At 41.2% G+C, this 19,918-nt stretch overlaps 1 protein-coding gene across 8 annotated transcripts in view; it reads left to right on the forward strand.

Moving 5' to 3' along the window:
- Window positions 1-19,918, forward strand: part of MAP2 (microtubule associated protein 2) — a 258,280-nt gene that overhangs the window by 189,718 nt on the left and 48,644 nt on the right. For 7 of the 8 annotated variants that reach the window (XM_040441559.1, XM_040441560.1, XM_040441561.1 and 4 more), the window contains 2 exons: window positions 2,691-2,804; window positions 12,337-12,414. In XM_040441559.1, the coding sequence (XP_040297493.1) occupies window positions 2,691-2,804; window positions 12,337-12,414 (192 nt within the window). Of the gene's footprint in view, window positions 1-2,690; window positions 2,805-12,336; window positions 12,415-18,375; window positions 18,610-19,918 lie in introns of all 8 variants that reach the window. The other variant, XM_040441562.1, reaches the window with a different exon arrangement.

The following is a 19,918-nucleotide window of genomic DNA, read 5'->3' on the forward strand; positions in this document are numbered from 1 at the left end:
TTCTGTGTGCAGTGGAGGGCAGCTAGTCTTCACCCACTATGTGTGAGAGAACTGCAAACAAAATGTTCAGCATGTACAAAGGAAAACTGCTAATGGTCATATGGTGGTCAGAAATAGTGTTATATCTCATGTACACACATTGTACTATTGACTAATGCAGTTTGTTGAAAGGTTAGGCACGTCTTAAGTGCAATGTAATGAAAGGTCCATTGGACACAAGTAAATATGGTGTCATTTGGTTAACAGCTGCTAGGAAAGAACATAATGAGTTTGCTATATTAAAGTGCTGAGTGCTTGTCCCACCATCCTAACCAATGATTGACAGCCACTGTATACTTCACTGTATAGAGAGCAGTTATAAATTTTTGTTGCGACGCTTGAAGAGATATCATTGATAATCAGCTACAGGCTCAAACCCTTCTTCTTTCTGTGTCCTCATGACAACACTTCCTTCCTTGTGTTCTGGCAGTTCCACCTTGTCATAATGATTCTAAACACCATCTGTATCAATACCACAATTTCATTTATTTGGATTCTTGTTTCATACTCATATCATTTAAACTTATGTGGCATTTTCCTTAAATGGGTGCTATGGGTTCTAGATATTGAGTCCATCTACATGCATGCCGTCTACTTAGTGGCAGCAGTGCAGGGTGTGGCAGCTTAATCCTGTTCATTTGAGTGGGTTGAAGTTGCATTTTTTTTTGCACCCCTGCTGCTAAGTAGATGGTATGCACTAATGTAAACAATAAAAGAGCACCACCGGTGGGGGTGCTGAAACTTGGATCCCAAAGGTCTGATATTTGATGGATAGGCCATCAATATCCTGGACACAGAGAACCCGTTTGAGCAGAACTTTAGGTCCAGTACACATACAGTCAGGTCCATAAATATTGGGACATCGACACAATTCTAACATTTTTGGCTCTATAAACCACCACAATGGATTTGAAATGAAACAAACAAGATGTGCTTTAACTGCAGACGGTCAGCTTTAATTTGAGGCTATTTACATCCAAATCTGGTGAACGGTGTAGGAATTACAACAGTTTGCATATGTGCCTCCCACTTGTTAAGGGGCCAAAAGTAATGGGACAGAATAATAATCATATATCAAACTTTCACTTTTTAATACTTGGTTGCAAATTCTTTGCAGTCAATTACAGCCTGAAGTCTGGAACGCATAGACATCACCAGACGCTGGGTTTCATCCCTGCTGATGCTCTGCCAGGCCTCTACTGCAACTGTCTTCAGTTCATGCTTGTTCTTGGGGCATTTTCCCTTCAGTTTTGTCTTCAGCAAGTGAAATGCATGCTCAATCGGATTCAGGTCAGGTGATTGACTTGGCCATTGCATAACATTCCACTTCTTTCCCTTAAAAAAACTATTTGGTTGCCTTCGCAGTATGCTTTGGGTCATTGTCCATCTGCAGTGTGAAGAGCCGTCCAATGAGTTCTGAAGCATTTGGCTAAATGAGCAGATAATATTGCCCGAAACACTTCAGAATTCATCCTGCTGCTTTTGTCAGCAGTCACATCATCAATAAATACAAGAGAACCAGTTCCATTGGCAGCCATACATGCCCACGCCATGACACTACCACCACCATGCTTCACTGATGAGGTGGTATGCTTAGGATCATGAGCAGTTTCTTTTCTTCTCCATACTCTTCTCTTCCCCACACTCTGGTACAAGTTGATCTTGGTCTCATCTATCCATAGGATGTTGTTCCAGAACTGTGAAGGCTTTTTTTAGATGTCGTTTGGCAATCTCTAATCTGGCCTTCCTGTTTTTGAGGCTCACCAATGGTTTACATCTTGTGGTGAACCCTCTGTATTCACTCTGGTGAAGTCTTCTCTTGATTGTTGACTTTGACACACATACACCTACCTCCTGGAGAGTGTTCTTGATCTGGCCAACTGTTGTGAAGGGTCTTTTCTTCACCAGGGAAAGAATTCTTTGGTCATCCACCACAGTTGTTTTCCGTGGTCTTCCGGGTCTTTCGGTGTTGCTGAGCTCACCGGTGCGTTCCTTCTTTTTAAGAATGTTCCAAACAGTTGTTTTGGCCAGGCCTAATGTTTTTGCTATCTCTCTGATGGGTTTGTTTTGTTTTTTTCAGCCTAATGATGGCTTGCTTCACTGATAGTGACAGCTCTTTGGATCTCATTTTGAGAGTTGACAGCAACAGATTCCAAATGCAAATAGCACACTTGAAATGGACCTTTTATCTGCTCATTATAATTGGGATAATGATGGAATAACACACACCTGGCCATGGAACAGCTGAGAAGCCAATTGTCCCATTACTTTTGGTTCCTTAACAAGTGGGAGGCACATATGCAAACTGTTGTAATTCCTACACCGTTCACCTGATTTGGATGTAAATACCCTCAAATTAAATCTGACAGTTTGCAGTTAAAGCACATCTTGTTCGTTTCATTTCAAATCCATTGTGGTGGTGTATAGAGCTAAAAATGTTAGAATTGTGTTGATGTCCCAATATTTATGGACCTGACTGTATATTTAACTTTTGATCAAATCTTTTTTTTTATAATAATCTGATTCATATTGGTATCTCCTAGTATAGTACTTTCCATTCTTATTGTGACTTTGTTACCTCCCTGCCCATTTATATTAACAATGTCTGTATTGTTTACTTGTCTTGTTTTGCCCATTTGGTGCTTCGGCAGAGGAGGTATCTGCACGCATAGTCCAAGTAGTAACTGCTGATGCTGTAGCGGTCCTGAGAGGTGAACAGGAGAAGGAAGTCCAACTCAAGGGCCCTCCAGGAGATCTGCCATTAGGTAAATCAGGGTGTATTGGGATGTGAGTGCAGTTTGTACGGTCTTGCAGAGTCCTGTTCAGCAATGCACATGGGGCAAGATTTCTTCTGCACCATGAGCCATTCTTTAAACTATTCCTGCTTTCTCCTTAGTTTTAGAACTAATCATGATATATCACTGTATAGACATCAATGTGTGTAACCATAACATATGTCAGTTTTTCTCCATCACATACGTATGTCAAAAGAAATCAGATAATGCCAACCTAATGAAATATATTAAATAATATCATGGTCAATTGTGTGCCGGCTCTCAAGGACTTCTGTGGCAGTTAGTTGATGGAAAAATGGGCAAATGTGATATGATTATGCCTATTGCAGAGTGCGATGCATGACTCAGAGAGTCTTGCTTTGATGGTCTTTGAATCCCTGTATCTTGCACCCCCTCTCCCTCCACACTAGGGGTAACACAATCAGGGAAATTCATGAAACTGTCTAAAAGAAAAACTGTCTTTGTTGACCATAGCAACCAATCACAGCTTTCACTTAGTATTTTCATACTAAATTGTGTCCTAATTTTGCAGGGACAATCTCACTAACTGGGTCACAAAAGGGGCAGGGTCATTGTAAGCCTCATCCTATCTGTGGGCATTTCAGGTCATTTTGGGGGCATTATGGGATGGTCTATAGGGTGGGTCTTAAATATCCCGATGTTTATTTATTTTAAATGTAGAAGCACTTGGAACGGCTGCTATGGGCAACAAAGCCAATTTTTATTTTAGACAGTTTTCTTGAATCTACTCAATTTTTCCAGAGTGGACTAGGTCCATCTCGGTTACAGCATAAAATACGGTAGAAAAAGAGTAAAACAATCTGCAATTCTGTTTTGTAAATGAGGTAGAAAGATGACCCCATCCTTTCCGTTTCCTTCATGTATTTTGTACATGTCTCCCTGAGGTATTAAAATGTGAATAATGTGATTATGGTTGTCATATATTTGAGATTAAAATCGTTTTCTAAGATATTTTTATTGATGATCTATCCTCTGGATAGGTCATCAGTATCTGATTGGTGGGGGTTCAGCACCCGATACCCCCGCCGATCAGCTGTTTGAGAAGGCACTGGCCCTCAAAGTGGCGCCCCTGCCGTCTCGCAGCTTTCCCTAGGCAATATGACGTCACATTCATCGGTCACATGGCCTAGGTGCAGCTCAGCCCCATTGAAATGAATGGGGCTGAACTGTGATACCAAGCACAGCTGCTATACAATGTACAGCACTGTGGTTGGTAAACAGGGAGAAAGCTGTGGTGCTACTGTTAGCGCCAGTGCCTTCTCAAAAAGCTGATTGGTGGGGTCCTGGGTATTGGACCCCCACAATCAGATACTCAGAAAACCCTTTTAAACAGATGCTTTTTTAATTTTTAAATGTCTCAGCTTTAAAATGTCTCAGCCATGGTAACAGTAGATTTACCCAACCCCGTATATTACTGGCCAGGTAATTACTCAAAGTATGACACATGGCTGAATGTGCTTGCTGTTCATATTCGATATCACACCCGAAAGCCATAAAGAACTCATTCCAATGTGACATGCTGGGTATTCTCTGACTTCCTCATGGACAATGAAATGATTTTTTTCCCCCAGGGTGGATGGTCTTCTTTCCACAAGAAATTACAACAGTATAATATCACTGATAAGCGCAAAAATAGCTCCCAAGCCCCTGCTTGTGTCTCCCCAGCTGTTGGTCGTATTGTACACTAGTGGCTCCAGGTTCTACAAGAACCTCGTGTTAGAATCAAAACCATTATCAATAAGGTAGAACTATATCACAGTGGTTATATCTTTTAAGGTACAACCACACAATCAAGTTTCCTGGTGCAGATTTGGAAGCCAAAACCAAGAGTAAATTAAAAAAAAGAGAAGTTGTATCTATCTTTTATACTGACTCTCCTGAGCCACTCCTGGTTTTGGCTTCCAAAACTGCAACATGATCAATTTGGAAGAGACAACCTAACAACACAGGTAGGTACATTACTTCTGCCGTAAAAGCTAATTAGCTCATGGCAGCCGCAATAAAGACCTGCCAGTCCAGGGCCCGGAAACTTGAATGCTTAGCACAGAATATAAATTGGGTCTTACTTATCCTTCATGGAATGAATAATATTAATTATTTATTCTCTACTTAATTAATCTCTGTGGGATTAGGATTACATAAATGATGCATTTTTTCTGCATTGGTTATACAGTCTTTGTATGCCTCCTATCGCCAAACTACACCCTTTACAACTTGCATGCACTATTGAATGCAGCAGTCAGGTTAATTTTGCTGTCCAAAATTAGTTTAAAGCATACCTGAGTTAAAAAAAAAGGTTTACATAATGGCTGTGCTTCTTTGTAAATCATAACTGTGAAGTAATAGGTCTGTTTTGGGCTTCCCTTTTTCAGCCATCTTATTCCCTGTTTCAGCTGCACAGCTAGATTAATTTCTTTCACAAGCATGGGGCGACTCCCTTCTCAGTGTAGAAGCAGTTGTTTCATCAGGCTCAGGATCTCATCTAGCTCTGACATCCCCCCATTTACTGTGAGCCATCTTCTGAGTATCTGTTACTAGGGACAGATCTTGTCTGAAAACAGGCAGTGGACTGCAAATCAGTTAGAAGTGAGACCCACTTTTGGCCATGACTTTACAGATTTTTTTCAGGTGGATGCTGGCATACTTTTTAATTGAAGTGATTTCAAAATTTGCCATTTATACCTTTCCCTATTAAATGAAATTGTGTGAAAGTAGTGACTCTTTAAACTTATCATACTCACATCTCATCCACAAAGCTCTCCACAGTGCTGCACCTCCGTATATTACCTCCCTTGTTTCTGTCTATCACTATACAGGTGCTTTACATTCTGACAACAACCTAAAGGCCCAATTACACTGCACAATTTTGGGCCAATTATTGGGAATATGAATGCTCATTCCCGATAACGGCTTGTATAATCGAGTGGCCAATCAGCAGGTGAACAAGCAAATGCCCGTTCATACGCAGATTGGCGTCTTTAATCAGGATGAAAGATGCACGATTTTAGGCAGCACATCTTCCTGTGTAATGCCGGTAATGAATAGGACAGAATGAGGGAGGAACAACTGCGATAGCAATCATTCCTCCAATATTTAGTATGCATCAGCCTGCGTAATCAGAAGCACCAACGGATGTTCTCTTCCATTGGCACTAGCACTGTACAAATATTGAGCAGTGTGATACATCCCTAAGATTTACATCCTCCACAATCCAAACCTCGTACTCCAATCCAAGACTTTTCATGTGCTGCTCCAGTTCTCTGGAATGTGCTACAGTTTAAAGTGTGATGTAAAACCACATATTTTAGGCAGAACTATATCATAAATTGACTTCTGTCCCCACCGTTATTCCTCAGGACCTCATCCCTTCATTCAACAATGTACCCCACACTCCTTATACTCTTTTATCACCCTAAGGGCTCACTCACATGACCGTATGAATAAGTCTGCAATTTTGTGGAAAGGTTGCGGACCCATTCATTTCAACGGGGCCACAAAATATGCGGACAGTAGTGATAAGCGTCAGGTGCCATATTCGAATTCGCAATATTTCACAAATATTTTGCTAAATATTCGTGTTACATTCGCTAATTCGAGACTTCGTTATATTCGTACAATGCTATTCTATTGCGAAAAATTGGCAATTAAATATGCGCATTAATCGAATTGCGTAAGGGCGTTAAACAACTTTCCTATTGGGTTGGCTTGGTAGAATTGTTGAATGAGTAGAATATAGCACTATATTTGTAATAGGAATATGTGTTTTTTTTTTGTTTTTTTTCATCTGAACCCATTACATTTACTATCACTAATGGGTTCAAATAAAAAAAAAAAAAAAAACACGAATATTCGTTTTAACGAATATATATCAATAAATTCAAAATATTCACGAATTATTGAAGTGCTGATATTCGCGTGAAAAATTCCCTATTCGAATATTCACGCTCAACACTAGCGGACAGCACAAAAAGATAGAGCATGTCCTGTTCATGTCCACAATGGTGGACAAGAATAGGCATTTTCTATAATATTGGCGGCCATGTGGGGTCTGCAAATTGCGGAACGCACACAGGCTGGTATCTGTGTTTTGTGGATCTGCAATTTGCGGACCGCAAAACACTATGGTCATGTGAATGCATGTGACACTAAGATACTGGGTGAGTGACTGGCTCATGCAGCTGTTAGTGTACTCCCCCTAAAGTATATATATATGGCTGGGCCATTGTACAAAACAAGCACTTTAACTTCTTGTGTCACTCCCTTTTCTTCATAGATTGCAAGCTCTAACGAGCAGGTCCCTCATTCCTCTTGTTTTTTTTTATTGTAAATGAGTTTGTTGGTCTGTAATGTCTGTTTTTTGCAGGTTGGGTTTACATTTTCTGATTTTCTGATACCGTTTTTGGAGTGGATTAAAAAAGAGGTGAGGTAGTAGCTATCCTTTATACATACTCTCCATTTTAGATCCACCTGGATTCGGCTTCAAAAACTTCATCAGAAAACCTGAACATGGAAACCCAGCCTTCTTCTTCTAGGCATTTGTTCCATATTGCACCAGCCTCTTCCACATATTTTCTCTTCCTCCTCATTCTTTGAAGACATTCTGTCATCAGCTATTCATCTATCAGTGGATGAAGACTTTCTAGATGCCATTGATGGTCAGGGAGAGGAAATCAAAGAGAACTTCATCCATGAGTGAGGGGAGCTCATTTGTGAGTCTATTTCCCAAGACCTGATGGAGCCAGCCTTGCATTGAATTTTAAGATTTAATAGGATATCTGGTGATTTAATAAGATATATGGTGGTAAGATATCTCGTGTGTAAGAGCTTTGGCCCTTGGGGAAACCTCTAGTAATCTGGTGGACCGGCTTGACCTTGTATGGAGATTCAGGTGCTCAGAACTAATTGCGAAAGTCCTGGAAGCTTTGTGGATGATCTAAAACACATAGAGAAGTCACACAAATAACATCCATGTGGCTAACCTCACCCTAAAAAATGATTGTTGTCTTGTACTGTCTATATGTGATAGTCCAGTGGCAAAAACATCAATAATGTACCTTCAGAACATAAATGCCATGAAAGGTAGGGAACAGTGCAGCCCTGTTCTCCACCTGCACCACTGTCCCTACCTACTTGCATGATGGCATCCCTCAACTTGGTGACGCCCCTGAGTTAACTAAGTGCAGGGGCCTAAACCTAGTGGGGTAAAACAGTAGTCAGACAGAAAGAGGTCAAAACCAGACAGGCAAAACCAGAACCTGATCCGAATCCAAACGCTAAGTGAAATACACAGCACAGTGCAACCAGGAGATAACGTCAGAGACCAAGTCAGCAGGCAAATGCCAAATAACAAGCAAGTCAAATACTAGGAGGTGACATCAGAGGCAAAATCAGCAATCAGAGGCAATGTCAGAGAAACAGGCAAAAGGTCAGCGATCCAGAGTAACAAAATCTAGCTAATGAGGCAGGAATACCAATCACAGGCAACTGTGGCCAGCAGCATGTGATGCCGGTCAGCGGGCTGGTTGCCGTAGCAACAGAGCAATGCCCGCAGCGCCTCCATAGTGCAGCCAGACTCACCGTGGGAGAGCAGACTGGTAAGTACGTGACAATAAATGACTGATTGGAACCTAAATGATCAATGGTCCTTTACATGACATCAATAGGTTCAATGGAAGTTAGCGTGATCTTTACCTCCAGACCGGCTATACTTGACATTTCTCAACTGGCATCCGTGAGCTTGTTGTGTCTTGTTCCTTTAAGTAATTGAATATTATTATTTTCCACATTAGAATTGCAGGTCAGATTTGCTGAAATGCATTCAATAACATTTTACTTTTGGGAATTTGTTTAAGCAGATTTTATTTGAAATCCGTTGAAGGGTAGGCACTCAATGGCAAAATTAGCTGGCATTGACTGCAAGTCATCGTGCAGTGGCACACAGAGAAAATGGCTTTTTAAGTATTTTTTCTCTATAGGGGGAAAAGCTGAAAAATGATACTAGTAAGGCTGTGTACTTTGCAAGGCCATTGAGTGAATAAGATTAGCTTGTTATGTGATCGCCTGTGGAGCAGGAATAGGGAAACAGTAATATTTATACATATGGACCATGAAGACGGGAAGACACTGTTACCGCATTATCCTGAGCATAAGCCGGCGTCAACATTTTTATTACCTACATTATCCTGAACTTGAGGTGACATTAACATTGTACTTTACAGATTAAAGGCGGGTTTACACTGCCAGATTGTCAGGGGCGAACGTTCCTACCAAGTCTGCCAGTACAATGGCAGATAATTTCAACCTTCTGATGACTAAATATTATTATAAACTTATACTAATTTCACCTTAGTTATGAATCATAGCCAGACGATTCCAGTTATTTTAAAGAAATATTGCCACGAGGAACTGGTCGTGCAACCCTCTGACTCACCAAATGTCTTCTGTGCCCTCCAATGTATGTAAATCATGCTGCCATGGGTCAAAATATTCTAATATAGGGGTTCTTTTATGAGGTTTATTTATTCATTTTGCTCACTTATAGCACTGACATATTCTGCAATACTTTACAAGTATTATCATTATTTGCTGTCTCCACTGGAGCTCACAATCTAAGTTCCCTATCAGTACATCATACAGATGTTGTCCTTGGTCAGATTTGAACTTGGGTCCCAGTGCCGCAAGACACCAGTGCTAACCACTGAGCCACAGTGCTGCCCATTAAGTTCACCCCCTTTGGAAAAAACAAACAAATCTACCCCAATGATCAGCTGATCTTCAGGGGTATAACTCCTGGAATCCATAATGATCAGATGTTGTTTCCAAGGAAAATTTTATACTGCCATTTGCAGGGGTTGCTTTAGGAGGAAAGGGGATGTAGCATTGCATGCCTGCCATTCCAATTGATGACCAAACATTTAACACTTGGCCAGCATAGGTTCACCAGAGTAGGATCTGCTCCTAAGAAGTGGTCTCCACTCTGAGTGATACAGTCCGGCAATCTGGATATAGGACATATGGACAGCGTTGTCCTGCTACATAATCCTTCCTAAAGGGGTGTTGCATCTGTGCATTGATTATTGGTAGTTCGTCATTTTTATCATTTTCAAATATAAAAACATAATTGTTGTGTAATTTTGCTTGATTTATTACATGTATGTTAATATATTGAATAATGGAGTGGCAATTATGGCTTTTACAATATAGGTTATATTATTTCATTACAGTGCAAAATACGGTATGAGATATAAGTACACAAAATTGTTTAAAAGGGAGTCTGCCATCTGTTTTGACCATGCTAAACTGTTGACAACACTAGATAGTGGCTGGGAAGAGCAGTACATATTGAGCTTTTATTATCAGAAGTGGTGTGAATATGAAGTTTTATTCTGCCAAATTCTGATCCTGCTCTCTGCATTGGGCTGTTTCACAGCTCCTCTCCTCTGCTCTGAGACAGCTGTAGCATCCACCCGGAGACTGTTCAGAACAAAGGGGATGACCTGTGAAGTATCACAGTGTAGGGAGAAGAGAGTACTCTCCCTCTTCCAGTGCACTTGCATCAGCAGAACCTGGCGGAATAAAAGTTCATATGTATACTACTCCTGATAGTAAATGCTCCATAAAATATATATTTGTATTGCTCCCTCCAGACCCTATCTTAAGCTTTCAGTAATTTAGCATGATTAAAACGGCAGATTCCATGTAAGGATAAATCCGTTGAAGAGCCTATATTTTTGTATAAATGATTTCCAACAATGCTCCATTATAAGTTTTTCCTTTTTTGTTAATCTATTTTTGCATTTAAGTTGTTTTGCTAAAGGCAAGTGCCACCTATTGCTGATAACAGATCCATATGTGTGTTCCTATATATTTCAAAATCCAGGGCTTGCTTAACTGAGTACTAACAAACAAACAGATGGATCCCACTTCTGCTGTGTAGTTTATTTGCAAAATGTCCTATTATGGAGAGCTGTGCGAGGGAACCCAGAATATGCACCTTCATTTGCAAATTTCATTTAATTAACAGTGGCACTAACTACTACCGGTACATTGTCTATTATGCTGGCTCGACTGTTTTCTGTATTAAATCTTCCAGGTGAATTCACAAATTAAAAATTGGCTTTGTCTGCACGGTCACTTAAAAAGGTTCTTTCACCTCTCCTGACATGTCTGTTTTAGAAACTACAGTGCTGCCCATAATTATTCATACCAAATTTTGACTTAAAGTTACTTTATTTAACCAGCAAGTAATTTTTTGACGGGAAATGACATAGTTGTCTCCCAAAAGATAATAAGACGATGTACAAGAGGCATTATTGTGGGAAAAAAAAACATTTCTCAGCTTTTATTTACATTGAGCAAAAAGTGTCCAGTCCAAAATTATTCATACCCTTCTCAATAATCAATAGAAAAGCCTTTATTGGCTATTACAGCAATCAGACGCTTCCTATAATTGCAGACCAGCTTTTTGCATGTCTCCACAGGTATTTTTGCCCATTCATCTTTAGCAACGAGCTCCAAATCTTTCAGGTTGGAGGATCTTCTTGCCATCACCCTGATCTTTAGCTCCCTCCACAGATTCTCAATTGGATTCAAGTCTGGACTCTGGCTGGGCCACTCCAAAACGTTAATGTTGTTGTCTGCTAACCATTTCTTCACCACTTTTGCTGTGTGTTTTGGGTTATTGTCATGCTGAAATGTCCACTGGTGCCCAAGGCCAAGTTTCTCTGCAGACTGCCTGATGTTGTCTTTAGCAATGTACATGCATTCCTCATGGAATAACAATTCTGGAGCACCTACCCTTATAACTGTATGTTGTGCTGTTCTTCTGTAATTATGAATACAAATATACCTGGCTATTACCAGTTTGGAAGAGTCTCTGTCACTGATATCACTGATAGGACAGTCTCAGACCATGCAGAAGGGGCACACCGAACTGGTAAAGCCAAGTTGGACCTTTATTTATAAACTTTCAGTAGGAATAATAGAGGAACAGCACCAACATGGAGTCATAAGAATGAATGCTCAAGAATTGTAATTTTATGAGGAATACAATTTATTAACCAGACATGTCAGGAGTGGTGACAGCCCTCTAATTTTGCCTACAAAAAAATAATAAAACATATATTAGACTTTTGACAGTCTCAGTTGATAACATTATTGGTTGTCTTTTGAGTTTCCCAATAACATTGAATAGAAAATACTTAATAAAGTTGAGCAGAATTTTTAATAATTTGATGGAAGAGGATAATTGAATGACCTATAAGGAATTGTGATGATTTCACCAATAACTCAGCGGCTATACAAAATTTTAATTACATGCAATTACAAAAGTGTTCAGTTCCATGGTTTGAAAAACTTAGAGAATGTTTCATGGCACAACCCCTTTAACTGTACATATTAACTATACATCTGTCCTACTAGGCCTTTGATTTAGTTGATTTCTTCACACCCTTGACCATCATTCATCTATCTTCTATTCTAGCTGTGGAAGATACGACCAATCTCCCTCCTTCTCCGCCTCCTTCGCCAGCATCAGAACAAATGGGAACAGTGGAGGAAGGTAAGGTCGTGTAGTAAGATTAGTGTCATGCAAATTTGGAGATATAACAGATAGTCCAAAGCATAAGAGGAAAATAATTCTTGTAACTAGTGGACAAAGTTCAGAAGAGCTTGATCCTCTTCTCATGGTGCTTTAGATATGTTTCTTTTTATCTGTCCCCTACTATTAACATACACCATCTCCATAATGCATTATGTATCTTCACTAAATCTCATACAAGAACATAAAGTTGCAAAATGAAACCTCCTGGAACAATCCTCAAATTCTTCAAGTCAAGTTTCTTTGTACTTTGATTTCTCAGTTTTTTCTTCCCTAAATAGTCACATAAAAGCATAAAACAACTGTAAAACAGAATGTATGTTTTGCACGACTTGTATGTCCGAGTATACTTTTATGAAAACCCTTCTCAAAAGTACCAGTTTCTGACATTTGCTTCCCCCCAACCCAGACATAGAATTAACAAGAAGTTTTGGCTCACTAGTCCACTCTCCTTACTGACCTCAGTAGACTGAAAGTGTGATGTCTGTGGTCTTACAGGGGTTCTGTGGGGACCAGAACCTCAGCACTGAAAGTTTCAGGGCCATAACTAAAATTAGCGCCAAGAGGTACCAAGAGATAGTAATTGCAGATATTATGTCATGGGCTAGATGCTTATGTAATAGCAATATTATCTAATCTAATAGCATTGAGGGTTATAATTAATCTAATAGTTAATGTCGTATAATTGCTCTGAGAAAGGTTCATCTCGATTAACTAGAGTCTCTTTTCAGCCTATGTATAACTAGTAAGTGTTCCAGAAAAATAGTGGTATACTCACAGAAGAAGGTGATTGCTCCACTCCCCAATGATATTTATTGATATCATCATTTTCCACTTTCGGATAAGTCATAAGGAATGACGAAAAGTTAGTTGTAAAACTTGAAAGGGGCGATCCACGCGAATATTCGAAAAGATTTTTTTTTTTGCGTGAATATCGGCACTTTGAGAATTCTCAAATATTTAGAATATAGCGCTATATATTCGTAATGACGAATATTCGGTTTTTTGTTTGTTTGTTTTTTAACACAATACATTTCAGGTGATCATCCCTCCCTTCTTTCAGCTTGTGGGCCAATGAAAAGGCTTTGTCACAACTTAGCAACATCCCTAGCAACCAATAGAAAAGTTGCCTATCCCACGCCGATATTTCGCGTGCATTACGCGAATAATACATTGCCGATTTTTGCAATCAAGAATATTATCTCGAATTCGCAAATTTACGAATATATGACGAATATATGATGAATATTCTACAAATTATTCGCGAAATATCACGAATTCGAATATTGCCCCTGCCGCTCATCACTACACGTGAACAGACACCAAGAAATCGTAACAAAATCTTCGACGTCCCTGTCATTGGCATATGCCTATACATACTATGTACTTCAGTCTGAGGCTCTGTTCACGTCACATTTCTGACCTCTGTTTGGTATATATGCCATGAAAATCTCCCAACGTATAGGTTAAATGGAGGTCTCTGTCAGATGCCACACAGTGGCATTTATCACTTATAGTCTCCCTTTTTAAGAATGTATACTGTGCAGTATGCATTTTTTTTAATGGATAGTGTTGTATGGTATAGAATCATCTATGCAGTCATACTATGGTATACCAGCCAGACAGAGGTCCAAAGGCCACTCTTCTCACCTCCGCCTGGCTCGTGGAACCTGATGAATAAGAGCTGTTCATCGTGCTGTACATGCAAAAAAGTGAACACCGCATGAAATAATGTTCTTTTTTTTACTATTCAGACTTCAGACAAGAGGACAGGATGGGTTGTTTTCTTTAGATAATATCTCTGTAAGAAGAAACCCCCAATTTAGTTGATCATGGGGTGTCTTACTTCCTGTTACTGGTACTCCCAGTGGGACTCAGCAGCAAGTGTTCAGTTGAATTATTACATTGTTTCTCTTGGGATGTCTAGGGACAACTATAGATGAGGGTCCTCATTGGAATAGATCAGGGCTTTGAATGGAATTCCCTCTCTGTTAACTCACTTTTTTTTTTTTGTTGTAAGAAACAATGCAGGCATCAGTTGATTGGTGATGATACTACAACCAGGGTAACTATAAGTAGCTGCCATAAGACTACCATAGTCATGATCTTGGTCTGGATTTTTTTTGTTATTGAGTTACCATTATTTCCTTTAAGAAAAGATGGTTTAGAAGCTTCCTGCCTAAATAGTCTTCCATGTAAGAATATCAATGTGCATTTTTGGTGGAATTGAGGCTACATGTTTAAGGAAAGGTCTTCCATGAGGCTGCATGTTTAAGGAAAGGTCTTCCATGAGGCTGCATGTTTACAGAAAGGTCTTCCATTTATTGGATCTTTTAGAGGACACTGAATTAGCTACAATGTAATATCAAGCAGTAAAGGTAGAATTACACATATGGTAATTCGTACTGGACAAAACAAATATTCTCATTGCTCGACAGACATAATGGTTGCCAGATTTATGAAGCTTTTAAAGTCTAAAAAGAGTGCTGTCATATTAAATTGATGCTCAGGCAAGTTAAATCATAGCAGCATATGGCCATTTATGTCAGTGTTATTTATTTCTGTAGATACAGCCTGCCTTCTCTCAGCAAACCAAGCACAGTGTTGTACATTGTATAGCGGCTGTGCTTGGTATTGCAGCTTAGCCCCATTTACTTCTATGGGGCAGGGGGCCCCAGCAGTAGGACCCCTGCTGTTCAGACATTGTGTATAGGGGATACATTATCTTAATGGGAGTCTTAAAGGGGTAATTGTCTTAATAGGAGTCTTAAAGGGGTTTTCTCATTATAGACATTGGTGGCATATCACTAGGATATGCCACCAATGTCAGATACTTGGAGAAGGAGAGCACACTGCATAAGTGCGGCCATTAAGATCTGGTGGTCCTGCATGCACAATGCACTCTGCATTCACTACTATGGGACTTCCAAAAATAACACTTGCAAGTGCACTTGCTCGTTTTTTTTTCTGAACTCCTACAGAAAACTCCTTTGCTTTGGAGCCCTGTTCTGGATATAGGCGGGACCCACACTTATCTGACAATGGTGGCATACAGATGTAGTCGAGCTAAAATTGACTCTGATAACTCAGATGAACACATGTCATACTGTTATCTCGTGCCATCTTGTGACAAAAGCCATTGAAATGCATTGAAAGATTTAGTTAGCCTTTTTATGCCATTTTTTATTTAACAGATGAACTATCAAGTTTCGCTCGGCTGCATCTATATGCTACCAATGTACGAGATGACAAAACCCCATATACGAGATGACAAAACCGAAACAATCTGTGATGTTCCAGATGAATATTCAAATATCTTGAGATCACAGCATGTCTGACCCTCTTGAAATTATGAGAAGGGTAGATTGGAAGAGCTATAGACTAACATTACTTAGTATAGGGACTCAAACCCATACATGCTAACTCAAAAGTGGTAACACTAATCGCAACTCTGTCCTGCCAAAGAAGCAATTGTGGACTTGAACATAACATTATTTATGCTAGAGTACCTACAATGCATATGTAAGTGACCAGATCACATATTTAATTGGCCCATACCGTTGATCTGGTAGATAGGATTGGACTATGTGTCGACTGAATAGGCTATTGAAGTGCTAAAAAACTAGAGGTGGGACGAATCCAAATTTTTTCGAATCTGAATCCGAAAAGGTTCTCGAATATATCGAATCTTTCGAATCTCGAATCCTACGAATCCTGTACATAATTGTGTGAACGCACGGTGTAAGAAACAAAGTCAGACCGCGTCAGTTTGTCTGAACCTCCACCTCCCAGTCACGGTCGCACCCTATATGACCGCGATGACCCCTGCTCCTATCACTACAAAACATACAGGGTAATACAGCCACATACCTCTTACATCCAGTGACGTCTCTTGTAGATGTTCTCTTTCCTCATCTTCTCCTTTCAGACCTTCAGACCAGACACCAGTTTTCAGCCATTTTTCGTCTCTGCAGCTTGACAAAAAAAAAAAATCTTAGTTTACTACTTTTCCATCATCCTCCCATCTTCTGGACAAATCATCCTAACACCCCCAATACTGTGCCGCTGTGCTCCCCAATACTATACTGCAGAAACAGATAATACCCCTGATAATACTAGTACCACACAGAGCCCCCCATATAAAATACCCCTTCTTTGTGGCCTCAGTAGATGCCCCCACAGTGCCACCCAATAATGTGCCAGTAAGTGTCCCCATAGATGCCCCCCTAATCATGTGCCAGTATCAAAGGCGGAATGTGCCTCTCTCCTCCCCCCATGTGCCGGTATCATAGTGCCATCTCCCCCCCAATGTGCCCGTATCATAGTGCCACCTCCCCCCATAATGTGCCCGTATCATAGTGCCATCTCCCCCCATAATGTGCCCGTATCAAAGTGCCATCTCCCCCCATAATGTGCCCGTATCATAGTGCCTCCCCCCAATGTGCCAGTAGTATCATAGTGCCTCTCACCTCTCCCCCTGGCATTCACAGACCCCCCCACCCCATAACAGTGCCATCCACAGACCCCCCCACCCCATAACAGTGCCATCCACAGACCCCCCCACCCCATAACAGTGCCACCCACAGACCCCCCCACCCCATAACAGTGCCATCCACAGACCCCCCCACCCCATAACAGTGCCATCCACAGACCCCCCCACCCCATAACAGTGCCATCCACAGACCCCCCCCACCCCATAACAGTGCCATCCACAGACCCCCCCCACCCCATAACAGTGCCATCCACAGACCCCCCCACCCCATAACAGTGCCATCCACAGACCCCCCCACCCCATAACAGTGCCATCCACAGACCCCCCATCCTATAACAGTGCCATCCACACCCCATAACAGTGCCATCCACACCCCATAATAGTGCCATCCACAGACCCCCCCCACCCCATAACAGTGCCATCCACAGACCCCCCCACCCCATAACAGTGCCATCCACAGACCCCCCCACCCCATAACAGTGCCATCCACAGACCCCCCCACCCCATAACAGTGCCATCCACAGACCCCCCCCATCCTATAACAGTGCCATCCACAGACCCCCCCACCCTATAACAGTGCCATCCACAGACCCACCACCCACCCCTTAACAGTGTCATCCACAGACCCCCCCCCCATTGCCGCTCCAGTAGTTATATAATGTGTAATTGTGATTAATAATCATGCTGCCCCCTCAGCTATCTCTAGAGGTACGAGCGGCAGCGTCACTGACTGACGTCACCTGCCTGAGCCGCCTGCTTTATGAATGAAGCGGCGCAAGCAGGTGACGTCAGTCAGTGACGCTGCCGCCTGCCGCTCGTCTGCCCGGCCGGCCTGTTACGATAGCAGTAGCCGGCTGTAAGTAAGATTTATTGAATGTAATACTACACACAGAGGGGGCAGCATGATTATTAATCACAATTACACATTATATAACTACTGGAGCGGAGGGGCCGGAGCACAGTGAACGCACCGGCCCCCAGCTCCGCCTCCCAGTCCCTCCCACCGGATTTGTCGGATTCGTTTCAGGCAAATTACGTCTGGATTCGAGTCCACGAATCCCACGAATCCAGCAAGATTCAAGGGATTCGTGGATTCGACGAATCCCCCGTCCCATCTCTATAAAAAAACATTGGGCTTAGGGACTACTATGTATGGAGATGCCTCTTCCATATATTCAGAGGATTATGGAAGTTGAAGACATAATAGGGTATTGGAATAAATACTCCATTGTTTCAGTTGTAGCAATATATTCTTTACGTGTACGTGATATAGGGACGCTGGTGTTGCTACCTACATGAGCCCCTGTGCAATATACTGTACGGGCACATATGAATTCTTTACTAATGAAGAGCCTGTGTCACTTGCATATTTTTCCAGTGAATGTCTTATCTGTTCTCTCTGTGTCATCCTGTTTTTTTAACCCTTAAAGAAGAAAGAGTTAAGGGTCCTCTGCCTGAAAAAGAAGAGGAGGAAGCACAGGGGGGAGACAGCAAACCTACTGAGTCCTCCATCGTGGGGCTAAGCAAGGTCCAATCAGACTCAGGCTCTGATGTGACACGACACCTCGAAGAAAATGTTGTATGCGAAATAAGTGATGACAAAAGTATTGCAAAACGTGAAAGTGAATCTTCTGCTGTTTTGTTGCCTTCCTTACCAGAGGAAGGTGTGTCCTTTGTAACTTCTGCATGTAGCTGCCCCCCCCCCCCCACCCCGCAATCCAGGCTCTTAAGTGCATATCCAAGGCTGATCCATTCTTACATGTCCTCATTATTATTGGCTTTGTCTCTCTGCTAAGCTGACTGCAATCTGTTATATGCCACAAAAGAGAGCATTGATGATACCTTGTCCTTCCCCAGTAGCTGGCTGCAGGTTACTTTGCCATGATACAAATATGCTTTGCTGCTGAGCTGCTGCTTCATGTTAGTCTTTCTCTGCCATGTTAGACGTGTTTGCCAGTCACATTGCTGATAACTGTACAGCTCTCTGTTTTTTTGTTTTTTTTTAAGTTAGTATTTCAATTGATTCTAACTATTTTCATGTTTATATGCTCAGTCTCTAAAACTAGTTTTATTTTATTTTGTTCATGTGCTTTTTTTGTATTGCTTTGTTAACTTTATTTTTTTTTTACAGCAATTGCTATTTCCTACTTCTTTATAGCATGTCCTTTTCCATTCATTGCCGTCGGTGGCTGCCCATTAGAAAGCTCTAAGTTTAATTGTGTATCTTTTATTGTTTCTTTTTTGTTTGTATTGTATGTGTGTTGAATGGCAAATTATAAACATACAGACTTTATACATAAATGTGATGTAACTTAGACTCTATGAAAAGCCACTTACAGGATAGTAAAGCTGCCAACATGTATCTATCAATAATTTTAGGACTAGGGGAACAGCCCAAATGTCCCCTGACATCTCCCATAGAGGAAATTGTGATGGGTTGGATTTTAACCTGCCTGATCCTATTATTTTCCCACAAAAGAAATGCACTGACTGTGACTGGTGGTCGCTTATCTCTCTCAATCCATAGAAGTACTACACAGTTTGTCTGAGAATTAGAGAAGGGGGCTGTTGGTTGGACTTATCACCAGTGCCGTACATAGAGAAGTAAGGGCCCCATAGCAAGGATCAAACCAGGCCCCCCACACAGGACAGAAGGGTTTCTGCCTGAACCCTTTACAATGACCTTGTATGGCCTCATTTGCCAAAAGTTGTTCTTTTAAAGGGTAGAGTCCTGACCAAGTTTTCACCTCCAGTAGAAGAGGAGATAATCCCAACTGGGCCTCCTCTTGCCCTGGGCCCCATAGCAGTTGCATGGTCTGCCGCTATGGTAGTTACACCCCTAATTATCACTATAGCTTAAGTTAGGATAGACTAAAGCAAACCATACACACTAGATGTTGGCTGAACCTGCCAATTTTGGCATCACTGGCAAACAATCTAATGTGTATGGGGGCCTTCTAGATCTTCCCTGAT

Source organism: Bufo bufo, chromosome 7, assembly GCF_905171765.1.
Source record: "Bufo bufo chromosome 7, aBufBuf1.1, whole genome shotgun sequence".
Taxonomy (NCBI): domain Eukaryota; kingdom Metazoa; phylum Chordata; class Amphibia; order Anura; family Bufonidae; genus Bufo; species Bufo bufo.